The following is a 13,090-nucleotide window of genomic DNA, read 5'->3' on the forward strand; positions in this document are numbered from 1 at the left end:
GTGAGGAAGGAAAATGTGGACTTCAACAGCTTGAAGCTGGGTAGTTGGGAAGACGGTTGACTATAAACATCACCCTAGATGGGCAGCATGACTCACCCATGAGATAAAATGCTGTCCTTGGGCGAAAGGTTAAAGCAGACTGGGAAGAAATCCAAGAGCTCAAAGTGGTCGTTTCCTGGAAGCTGAGAACAAGCAGATGCTCCAGTACTAGGAGCAGCCATAAGTCATCTCTGCTGGAACAAAGGATGTGGACATTCCATTGGAGGAGAGTCATAATGAGTGTCACCTCAGCAGCTGACGAGCACCAGCTTTCGAAGACTCACTGTGACAGGGCACAGACACTGGAGGGTCCTGCTCCATGAGAGCTACAGGGGCATCAGCGTTCTTCCTCTGTCAATCTGTGGAGTCCAGGGCAGAAAAATGGTTGGCAGTGTGCACTGACAACACGAAGGTCAGTGGGCGAGGGTATCATGTGTTGACACCGTCAAAGAGGATCTCCGAGTCGGTGAAGGAGAAAACTGTTTTGCTTTGTTTGATGTCTTTGAGCCTTTCCAGTTGGCAGAGGAAGACTCAAATGTACGCTGGCTGGAGGAACATAGGAAGACTTCATGGGAGTATTCCTTCTGTCCTTTCTGGCCTGCTGATTGTGTAGCAAGCAACTTTGTCCCGTGAGGTGGAAGTTTGGTGGCTTGCTGCACAGCTGGAGTTGGAGATGGGTATGCTATCAAGACAATGGGCAATTTCACAACTGCAGTGCTGAATTTGAGATTGCATGTCTGCAGGGCCATGTCCAAGGAGCAAGATTTAGCAAGAACAGTTCTGTAGGTGCCAGATGGTACATCGCAGGGTTTCCGACTAGTCAACAACCAGCGAGTGACCAGGTAAGGCACTTTTTCCTTCACCTGGATCTCCTGGACAGCCCACTCATCAAGATACATGGGACAATCTCAGGAGGTGGCAGCATGGTCGTCATTGCAGTCGATACAGTGAGGAGAAAGAGTCTAACAATCACCCTCGTGAGCATCCCTAACACAGGTTACACAGTGAGAACGAGAGAGAGAAGTGTGAAAACAGAAAAGATGTAAATTTATGATTATCTACAGTTAAGAGGAAAGGAAGCAACATGACAAGCCATGTAGGTTGAACTGCTGGAAGCACAAAACAAGTGTGATAAATAGGCTCATAAGTAAATTAGCAGTAAGCAGCATAACAAGAAAATTGAATTTGGTATCTAACCCACACGGGCAAGTTGCTAGTGGTTTTGGTTATAAAATTTCTCTGTATTTTTTGTGAATGTAGCATAAATCAAACTGATTTGGAAGTCAATCCGAGGGACCAGGTCTTGTTCATAGAGGGGGATAATGTAGGAGACTGAGCATGTATGGGGATATTACTGTGAGCCTGAGCAACGTATTGCAGCCGAGGTGACAGGGAAGTGTGGGATATTGCAGCTGTAGTAATTTAACAAGGCCAATGCAATGTTGCAAGGCTGGTTAGCTTGCTGAAACAGCAAAAATAGTGGTACTGCACAGACTAGTGCAGCATGACAGATTTCCACACTGACAGTAGCAGTGATGTTTTAGGACATGTGACATAGTAACACACTGCACAAGTGCACTGCTGATGAGTAAGTGCTGGACATTTTTGTAGGAGAATTATTCTTAGTCTTGCAATCCTACCAGGACATTGGGGCTGTGCCATACGAGGACACCACATGAACCTGCCAGCAGAAGGACCCGGTTCTCAGCCACAGTAGGGCAAACAGCTCTAAGCACTAAGTCTATTGTCTTTGCTCTTCCCTCCCTCATTATTGTCTTACTGTGTACTTGAGTTGGAAGTGTGTCTTATTGTGTATTGATTCATGACAAAGTGATGTCATTCATGACAACAGCATCCTCATATTATTCTGCATACTCACCATTATGAAACTCTTACACTGGTGACTCAACAAATATGCATTTTGAACAAACTCTTACAAACATGGGGCACTACCTCCCAGCCAAGACACTGGATATTGTGGACCATCAAAGACTATTATGACCTTTTGCCAATATTGATTATGCTTCTGAAGAATTGCACAGAGCAAGAATTATATGGAGACATACAGATATGGAGCTACTAATGAAAGTGACTGTAACCCTCTTCCCACACGAGCACCAAACTTCTGTGTTACCTTCCAAAGATGATTGACTTCTTTATGATGGACAAGCAGCAGAGGCTGATAATGGCGAGTATCACTGAACTTATATCAGGTCTGTACCCTAGTACAGCTTCGTGTTCATACTGCTTCCAGTTCAATGTGTTCTTCCGTACTGGGTACCTATGTGACGAATTCTTTCCTACCCCTCGTTTGAACTCTGCTGATAGAACAATAAGAATATACCTGTGTTTTCTACTATGTTGCAGCTGATCTATGGGGTTACATTCAACAATACCCTTTGATCGACACAGTCATATGGTCAGATTTCCAAGAGTGTGTTCACTGTCCAGGATGAGTAAAACTGCTTCAGTTCCTACCTGGAGAACTACAGAATTAGTTCACCATTGTTGGAATCTATTTCAGTGCTGATATAATGAAATCATTCACATTACTGTGTCGTGTGGGGATCCTTCCATCAATGATGTAATCTATTTAGTGATGATATAATGAAATATTCCACATTACTGTGTGTACGTGGGGATTCTTCTATCAACGATGTAATCTATTTAGTGACGATGTAATGAAATATTTCACATTACTGAGTCACATATGTGAGCATGCTTCCATCAACGATGTAATCCTATCACCATCTCTCTTTTGCAAATCTAGATGGCTAATGTGGTATTATTACAATGAACATGCAAGTCACCTGAGGAACAAATCTACCAAACAATTTTCTCAGAGCAGGTGAACAGATGGACATCCCCACAGTTTTGGCACCATCTACAAACCTTACTGGATCCTAAATTAATAGTAAACAATACGTTGTAGGACATATGGATGAGCAAATTACCTCACGATTCAAGTGCCCTTCATAATTAATGAGGACTTGTGCAAAACAAACTACAAACACCTGACCATTTTTTCGCATTACGAGATGGACAGCCTTGTTATCCAGTACCTATATTGTGCTATGATATGGCAAGCAGTGATCAAGCAGCACTGAGTACATCCAGTGATCCATGACATTGACTATGGAGCCACAGCATGCACCCTGGTCTACACCACAGCTGGCAGTAACTAGCAGCACTGAACGCATCTGAAGATTCGTGATACTCCCATCACAGGTCAGCACCTCCCAGCTACCAAGCTGCACTGTCAGCTGACAGTAACAAACTGGCAAGTGCCGCACACTACTCCAAGTGCCAACAGTAATCATCAGATTGTATAATGGTTCAATTCCGTGTGCATTTCAGCACATCTGCATCAAAGTGCACATTTCCATGTGAGCACCCTAATGCCATGATCTTCATTAGGCATCAGATGTTAAAAAATTATTGAAGTATGCCATACCTCCAGACATGTGAAGCAAATTACTTTGCTTCTCATATCTGACAACAATGGATGCCTTTATATGAGGGGGGGACCCAAAAATAACCAGAATTTCTTTCTAGAAAGCATATACTTTATTGTTTTCAAATACAACCTTAACCTCCTTCGAAGTACTCTCCTAGCACTTTCATGACATTGCATTTTACATCTTCCACATCCGCAAACCACTTCCCTCTCAAGTCTCTTTTCATCCTCGGGAATAGGAAGAAGTCTGAGGGTACTAAATCTAGCAAATACGGCACGTCGGTCAAGGTAGTCATCTTCGTCGAGGCCAAAAACTGGCAAACGCTGAGAGCCGTGTGCACGGGAGCGTTTTTATGATGCAGGAACCACACGCCAGAATCCCACAAAGCCGGACGTTTTTGCAACAAACTTCTGCAAAGCCGTTTCATAACCTCCAAATAGAGTTGTTGGTTTACTGTCTGGTTTTCTGGGACAAATTCAGAGTGTACGATCAACATCGTTTTCACATTTGATTTCACTTGTCGAGCTTTTTTTGGTCAAGGCGAGCCAGGTGACTTCCATTGTGATGACTGTTGTTTACTTTCTGGATCGTACCCATAGCACCATGACTCATCACTTGTAATTATTTTGTTGAAAAATGTGGATCATCTTTGAACGCGCGTCCTTCATTTCAAGACAGGCTTGAACGCGACGATCCCTTGATCTCTGGTAAGAAGCTTTGGCAAGAATTTTGCTGCCACTCTTCGCATCCCCAAATTGATGGTCAAGATGCACTGAACTGAGCTCCAGGACAACCCAGACAAGTTCTCGAGTTGGTCCATTGTCCTGTATCGATCTTCACTGATGAGATCACAGATTTTGTCGGTGTTGTCTTCGCTTCGAGCAGTTGAAGGTCGACCGGAACAGGTCTGATCTTCAACCACCATTTCTCCCTTTTTAAACCGAGAAAACCATTCGTACACTTGCATTTCACTAAGAGCATGGTCTTTGTACGCTGTCTGAATCGTCGCAACAGTTTCTGCTGCGTTCTTGCCGAGCGCCGCACATTGTTCGTAAGAACTAGCCATTTCCTCATGTCACATCTACGCTGTATGCACACTCAAAGAACTGCCAAAGAAACCACACTTCTCACTGTTGGATGACGCCGCGTGGCAGAATGACTTAGCAGAACTCCTACTACAACCCTCTGGTCGCGCAACCTGCTACTAGAAGCACACGATGTACAGCATTACGATTCCAGGTACTTTTGGGTCCCCCTCGTATACTTGACATCAATACCAACTGACATTTTCTGGTCGATGTGGGTTCTGAGATAAGCACTATCCGAAACAACACTGTCTTCATCATACTTCAGATCCCTTGCCTCAGTTCTTGACGGAAAATGGTTCAATTATTATGTCGCACGGCTATACTGTCTGCACCATTGACTTTGGTCACGGCAAAACATTCACATGAACATTTTTGCTAACAGATGTTTAGGAACCACTCTTGGTTGGTTGGTTGGTTGGTTGGTGGGTGGGTGGGTGGAGAGGACCAAACAGCAAGGTCATTGGTCCCATGATATAAAGCTAAAAACCAAGGGAGAAAATATACAAACAGCACAGTACAGTCAAGGGGAAGAGTAAATGGGGAAACAAAGACATAAAAGAAATGTAGGGGCAGCATGAAGAGTAAAGAATGGGGCGGAGGCAGGGGTGGTGGTGGTGGTGGTGGTGGTGGTGGTGGTGGGAGGGGGGAGGGGGAAGGGGAGGGGAGGAAATGGCAAGAGCAGGGGTGCCCTAGAGACACTATGCACACTGGGGCATCAGCACTGTCATCATCCCTCCCTGATCCCCACACCATATCATGATCACAACAGGAGCAACCTTAGGGGAGGAAGACACAAGAAAAAGGGAAATAAAATAACACACAAGACCAGTTAACACATAAGGAAAAACGGGGGAGAACCTGGCTGTATGGAGCAACGCCAAGGCCTACATAACCAACATCAACACTAACCAACAGACTCCAATTCCAGAGGGACACTCAGGTACATAAACCTGGGAGGACAAATCACTTTTGAACCCTTGTTAGAGGTGCACTTCCTGCATCATTTTCACTGGTGCCCTGTAGAGATATTGAGTACTTTCCAACAGAGCATCTCACAATAGCATTCAAGGTACGAATGGAGGACCTCCGACATTGGCTATATGGGGACACCGACAAGCATCCAAATCTGTGCTATGAAAACTTCAAGTTACAATCCTAAGTCAATAATCAACAGCTCCAACAAATCAATTCTAAATGGGCACCAGAAGAGAATGTCAAGCATTGCAAGAGGACAGAGCCTTGTTACATAAGACGCTGCGCAACCAGTGCAACAAACTGGCAGGGGCTAAACATCAGCTATCATCACTGAAAACCTCCTTAATTACCAACATTAATTGCCAGAATTCTGCCTCTCACATGTTGCAAACCATGAAGAGTTTACAGAAGAGGGTACTAAATTTCATTAACAATCATGGAGATGACAATGAATATAAATACAAAGACAAGTTGCTTATCCAAACTTTATTGGATTTGGAGGTAGCTGAAACGAATGGTGAACAGAAGACAAGTAGTTACCAAAAAAAGGCTGCACACACCTTCTACAACTGTAAGCACTGCTGACGACATCACCTACTCTTCACTACAGCTTTCCTTCAGGCTCAATAGTGCACCCATAGGTTGGTATAGTGCACTCATTGACGGAACCTTGTAAGGATATACAGGGTCATACAAAACCGCTGGAAAGCTTGTAAGGGTGTTGCAGAGCAGATTGTGCTGAGAAATAATTGTTATGAAAGTCAATATGTTGCACCGTTTCCGAATTAATTATGATTGAAGTTAGACAATCAGGCCACTGCGCGTGCAAATTCAAGTGGGCTGCCAGATGTAATTATTATCAGTTGTTCTTATAGCATTGATAGTAGCACACGAGACTGCTCAGCCTGTCACTCAAGTTCGACACTTACAACCATCCCATTTCCAGTTTTTCTACTACTCATGTTTGGTTTTAGGAAACCAAATGAAGAACCATGTTTGGCGACACTGTCTCTGATGGGCCACTTGGATCTGCACATGCAACGGTCTGACTGGATGACTTCAATGCTAAATAATTTACTGAATTTCTTTCTTGACAATTATTTCCCAAAAACCTATCTGCAGCACCCTTACAAGCTGTTCAGTTTGTTTCTGGCCATAATGTAGAAACATATACGGGATGAGTCACTAACTATTGCTACTAACAATAACTCCGAAAGTATGATAGTAAGTGAAAAGTCTGTGGGACAAATGTTGCATGGGACAACGTGGGCCGTAATATGACGGTTTTTTGTTGCTAGGTGGGGTCGCATCATAGATATATCAAGGTCAACTTTGTTTTTTATATGGGAAGCTATAGTTGGTACTTATTTTCTGATAGCGGCTATCGAGACAATTCCAAAGATATGTAACAGTGAGGTCTTTGAAGGTCAGTGAAGGTCAAAATGGTGGCATGAACATCCCTTTACAGAAGGTGTTTGAAGTGATGACCAGTGGTATCAGTGCAGTGCAGCAAGCTTCTTATCATGGATTGAGTGGTATTCCTTATCACTTTGGCACTTATAGAAGCACATGATCTGACAATTCTCTCTCATATCGTGCAAATAGTAAATATTTGCCGAATACAGCACATCCATCTAACATGCCATTGACATGTAAACACTATTCGATCGTTTCACAATACAACACTAATAGGAATGGTAATATTAGTATCGTCGAATCAAGCTAATATGAATGACGTATTCCTTTGAAGAACAAGTCGATATGCTTCTCATTTATGGGGAATGCCAATGAAATTCAGTTAGAGCTAGAACTTACACGCTAAAAGAGTTCCTCAATGTATTCACCCAACACATCTTACATTTAAAAATGTGGACGATAAATTGAGAACAACTGGATCTTTAACGCATCAGAATCATATCTGGCAAAGGAAAGTTACTAACGAAGAAATGGAAATTGGTACTCTTGCCACTGTGGTTCGAGATCCTTGTGTCACTTCACATCAAATCACAAGGGAATCTGGCATGAGCCAGAGTAGTGTTGTCCGTGTTCTGCATCGCCATAAACGTCATCCTTACCATATCAGTCTCCATCAAAAATTAACTGGTATGGATTTTATGTGTGTAATTGATTTCTGCCAATGGGCTCAACTTCAGATTCAGAGGGATGACACATTTATTAATTTGATTTTATTTACTGACGAGGCTACATTCACGTACCATGGAAATGTTAATTTGCCTAACATGCATTATTGGGCAATTGAAAATCCATGTTGGCTGCGGCAAGTTGCACGCCAAAAACTGGTCAGTGAATGTAAGACATTGGATTCTGGAGGACAGAATTATAGGCCCCTATTTCATCTAAGGAAATCTTAATGGTAGGAAGTACACCACATTCCTGCAAGAAAATTAGGTCTATTATTGGAAGAAAAACCTTTAGGAACAAGGAACAGAATGTGGTATCAACACGATGGGTGTCCGGCACATTTTTGCTGATGGTTAGAAATGAGTTGCAGAGACAATACCCAAATTGTTGGATTGGTCACGGAGGAGATGTGCCGTGGCCAGCTCGTTTGCCGGACTTGACACCTCTGGATTTTTTTCTTGCGGAGATTTGTAAAAGACATTGTTTATAAAGATGTTCTAACTACACCTGAAGATATGCAAGAGGGAAATGTCAGGGCATGTGCTTCAATAAGTGCTGATGTGATAAGGAATACCACTCAATCCTCGATAAGAAAATTGCAGCACTGCATTGATACAAATGGTCATCACTTCAAACACCTTCTGTAAATGGACATTCATGCCACCTTTTTGACCTTCGAAGACCTTACTGTTGCACATCAATGGATTCGTCTCAATAGCCACTATCAAAAAGTAGGTACCAAACTATAGCATCCATTAAAAAATAAAATGACGTTCATATCTCTGAAGTGACCCCACCTAACAACAAAAAACCAACGTCATATTACGGCCCCCATTGTCCCATGTAATTTTTGTCCCACAAACTTTTCAGCTCCTATCATACTTTTGGAGTTACTCTTGGTAGCAATAGTTTGTGACTCACCCTGATAATTAAGGGTAAACATTAGAAAAGAACTTTCTATGAAAATTGCTATGTTTTATAAAGTTGATATGGCATCAGCTTAACATGTATTAGTAAACAGCATTTTTTCCACCCTCATGAATCAGATACACATCAGAACACGTAAAGGCCAGATCAAAAGAAATAGGGGAGTAAATTTAACCAAAGAAGGGCTTAGTCTGCTGCAATTTTAATCACACACTTTGCCATTTATCCTTGGTGGGTGCATATCGTCAGTGGTTACCTCACAAGGATGCTTGACTGCCATATACACCAACTTCTTAACATGGGTTCTAATAGATCCTGATAGCCATCAGAATAATTCTTCTTTATCCTGCTTCTGGAGGAAGGACAGTGTGTTCTGAACAAGCTTCTCTACTTGGTCCATTAAGCAGACAATCTACAGAACCCTTGCTGAATTGGGGGAGATGAAGTGGATTTGCTTCAGAGGACAATTACATATCACCAGTTCAAAACCAAGCAGAATGTGTAAATCTCAGAATATAAGAAAGTACATCGTTCCTGTACATGTTCTGAAAAAATGTTGCAAGAGGGTTTATTACAAGAACAATTCATAAACGCCACTGGAAGGGAAAAAAGACACACACACACACACACAAAATTAAAATAAAGTCAACAGACAATGCATAGGGCCATGGGAAAATGTAAAATAAGTGATTTTCAGGCACAATTCGGTCTGTTTTTATCACAACCTATGGTAAAAAAGATTATTTTGACTTTTGAAGTGCTAAAATATTACACCTCACTTCAGTATTTTGAATAGGAATTAAATATCAACAGGTAAAATGATTTGCTGCAGTTCAAATCCTTAGTATAAACAGAAACAAAAATAAGAGGAAAAATGATCCACCACTGCTTCCAGACAGTGGACCAAACTGAAGTACCGTAAAAAAACAGTAATTTTTTTGCAAAATTACATGTTTATTGCAAATATTTTACCTTGTACAAAAGATATTACAAAATATAGTAAAATTTCCTAGCATAACAATCATATAAAATTTCTGTGGAATGTCTTAACAGTTCATGTATGAATTTATTATGAATAATATGAACCTGCAAAATGTTCACATATTTTCTAAAAAGATAAAGTTGCGTGTTTTGTTCTATGCTGTACAAAACTGTTTTTCTCAACTTCATGTGAAATGGTGTCTTATTTTTATAAATATTCAATATGACCCACAGCACTGGTTAAAAGTGATAGTTGTTATAATTTACAAAATTTGAGAGATATAAATAACTCACATAAAAAAAATTTCTTACTAGCACTAAATGTGCAAAAGGCACACACTTTTCAGATATTGGATTAAACTGCACTGGAAGAAAAATCTGAACTGAAATAATGTGGAATCAGATAAACACCACAGATATCACCTAAAGTAGTAGTAGTAGTAGTAGTAGTAGTAATTGCCAGCATAAAGTCATACTTTGTGCTAATGATTAAATCAAGATACATTGACACTACTGGATGCCTTGTTCTAAATATGGTACGAGATATATTTTCTCTACTGTCATTGAAATAAGATGACCTTTCTATCTCCTATTCTCAGATATCTTCTATATGGCACGTCACGGTTTCTAATAAGATGTTACTGTTAATTATGACAAATATAATTTTATTTGCTTTGTTTATTATTTCTAAAATAACTCAGAGGAACACAGCCTTCCATCCACAACACAAAGGTGATACTTTTAATTCATCAATATCAGAGCTGTTTGGGTGAATTTCAAGCCTGGAAGCTCCATCTTCCACACTGTCATAAAAATAGAATGTATCTCTATTTTCATGCACTTTAAAAATGATGTTACATACTGATTTGATAACATGGACATGATAAACACCTGAATACTACAATTTATAGCAGTAATTTTCACATTTTATACCTCAAAGATGGTAAAGTGACTCAAATTCCAAGTAAGTGGTGGGAGTGGAGAAAAGAACTATTATTAGGTGACATGATACACATTAATGTACTTGCACATTGATAGTTGCATGTATGCCAACATCATGACCACATGAGAAAGACAATGGAAAATGGATGTACTATTCCACACTCTCTGGCTTTTCACAAAATTATTTTAACTGAACTGTGACACCATGGAACAATACTTCACATTTTAAAATAATATATTTTTCATATCAAAATTATTCTTCCGACAGCAAACACTAATTAGTTGTCACAGTCCTGTCCCCACAAATTTATTATTTGAGTCCAAATACATTCTGATTTTTCCATGTGATTTGTATAAATAATGAAGTATCCACAAATTGAATGTGAGAAGATCTATTTGAAGAAAGGAAAACAGCATGCAGGAGTAACTGCCAGGACACACACACACACACACACACACACACACACACACACACACACACTTTTTTAAGAAAGAAAGAATACTGGTCTAGGTAATTAATACTCATCTGGAAATCATTGATTCACTGCATTATTATGAGTAAACACAAACTGTCTTGTGTACTGCAGGACTTTTATAATAATTCAGTTCGCAGATAGGCTATCCAATCAAGTTGTTAACTCTCAGCACAGCCAACAGAACACACACAATATATATTGGTGCTTCCCATTATGTGTAACACATAACCTACTTTCACACATTCCCATGTCCTCCATTTATTCTCTCTTTTCTGCCCTGAAGAACGAATTTGTGAAATGGGATGACTGTCATTTTCTATTTCTGTGTGTCTGTTGGCTGTATTGGGAGTTGCACTTCCTGAAGGTAAGCTGTGCCCATGTGAAATTTCTCCACAGAATTTTTCCTTTTCTATTATTTCGTACTCCTTTTCTTTTGAGCAGGAATTCGATATTCACATTTGTAAAACTGCCACAAACTCTTCTTAATGTAAGTGATTATTTAAATGGGTGACAATAAATAACACACAATTATACATTGATACAGTGTGAATTGTACACTGAAAAGTTCTAGGAGAGAGAGATATGCCCAACATCTGTGTTTCTGTTTCTGACCAAGATTCGGAAATACGTTAACAGTTTTATTGCAATAAATAATCTAAAACTTACCAAACAAGTAATGAACATACTTTACAGTTTGGAATCTACTTGCCAACAGTTCCATATATTAAAACTATATGTACATAATGTATACATATGTAATAAAAATTTGCTAACTCTAGAAACACATCTGCATTAATCTTTCTTCTTTTCTTCTTTTTCTTTTGGTTTACTTGGATAAATCACAAAGAGTGACAGCTGAATGGCACTCAATACGAGAGCAACTGCATTCTGCAACTAAACGGAACATAAAAATTAACAAATGGCACTTCAACTAAACAACAAATTATAAAATATCTCTGTTACACAAGGAGTACCAACTTACTGGCGGGAGGGTGGGGGGAATGAACACACAAAGCAGTCTCTTTTAGCCATGGAGCAGGAGGGTGGTGATTCAGATAAGAATTACTTGTTAAGAAATAATTTGCAAATGGAAACTAAACATTACATTACAAGCAGGAAAGTAAAATACACCTGGGCAGCTGTGGTGAAATGTATGATAATATATTTTAAGAAAATGAATAATAATAATAAAGGGGATGCCTGGGGGAGTTGCTAGTCTCCTACCAGGCGCCTTCCCAGGTGGCGGATAGGGGAATGCTCACCAGATATGGTGGGTACCGGGGAAATAAAATACCCGGGGTGGACCAAAACTAGCAAACTAGGGCACGACGGTTCCACATGTCAGTGGCGGTTTCCCGACAGCGTCTGTTCCACATGTTAGTGGCGGCTGATTTGTGTTTCAAGGCTCCACAACCTTGATCCTACCAACTGGCACATGTCAGACCAAAATACAATTACAAGTAAAATCATGGTTCGTGTATGTAATAACAAAAGTACCCCAGGTGGTGAAATCCACCCACCTAGCAGAAAGGTGGCAACCGGTCTATCCGATTCTGGGGAGACCGGACCTACACGACTTGTGAGTGGATCGGAGCACTCTGGAAAACTTCCCAAAAATGATTACATTGGAACAGTAAACATACGGACACTAATACAAACCGGAAAATTATACACATTAACAGAAGAATTAAAGAAGCTGAAAATCCAAATCCTAGCAGTACAAGAGACCAGATTTCCTGATAATCAAATCACTGACTACAATGGCTTCAGAATTTTCAAAAGTGGAACGGACAGAAAAATTGGTAAAGGGGCAAACATGCTTGGTATGGCCTTTATGGTCGAAAAATCCTCAGTTAAATTTGTAAAATCTGTAAAAACTATTAGCAATAGACTAATGTTTCTTAGGTTGAAACACAAGAATAAATATTACACCCTAATTAATGTTCACGCACCCTGCAACGTTGACAATAGAAAGGACCTAGACAATGTGGATAAATTTTGGGAACGATTAGAACTTGAAATGTCAAAGATACCGAGGAATGATGTCAAAATACTTCTTGGA

At 40.3% G+C, this 13,090-nt stretch overlaps 1 protein-coding gene across 1 annotated transcript in view; it reads right to left on the minus strand.

Annotated features, from left to right (window-relative positions):
* Positions 1 to 9,598: 9,598 nt before the first annotated feature.
* The window catches only part of LOC124606633 (sugar transporter SWEET1-like), a 60,950-nt gene continuing 57,458 nt past the window's right edge, over positions 9,599 to 13,090 (minus strand). Inside the window, exon 6 of the mRNA XM_047138628.1 lies at positions 9,599 to 11,922. Coding sequence (XP_046994584.1) covers positions 11,821 to 11,922 — 102 coding nt within the window. The 3' untranslated portion in view covers positions 9,599 to 11,820. The remainder of the gene's footprint in view (positions 11,923 to 13,090) is intronic.

The sequence above is a fragment of the Schistocerca americana genome, chromosome 3 (genome assembly GCF_021461395.2).
Source record: "Schistocerca americana isolate TAMUIC-IGC-003095 chromosome 3, iqSchAmer2.1, whole genome shotgun sequence".
Lineage (NCBI taxonomy): Eukaryota > Metazoa > Arthropoda > Insecta > Orthoptera > Acrididae > Schistocerca > Schistocerca americana.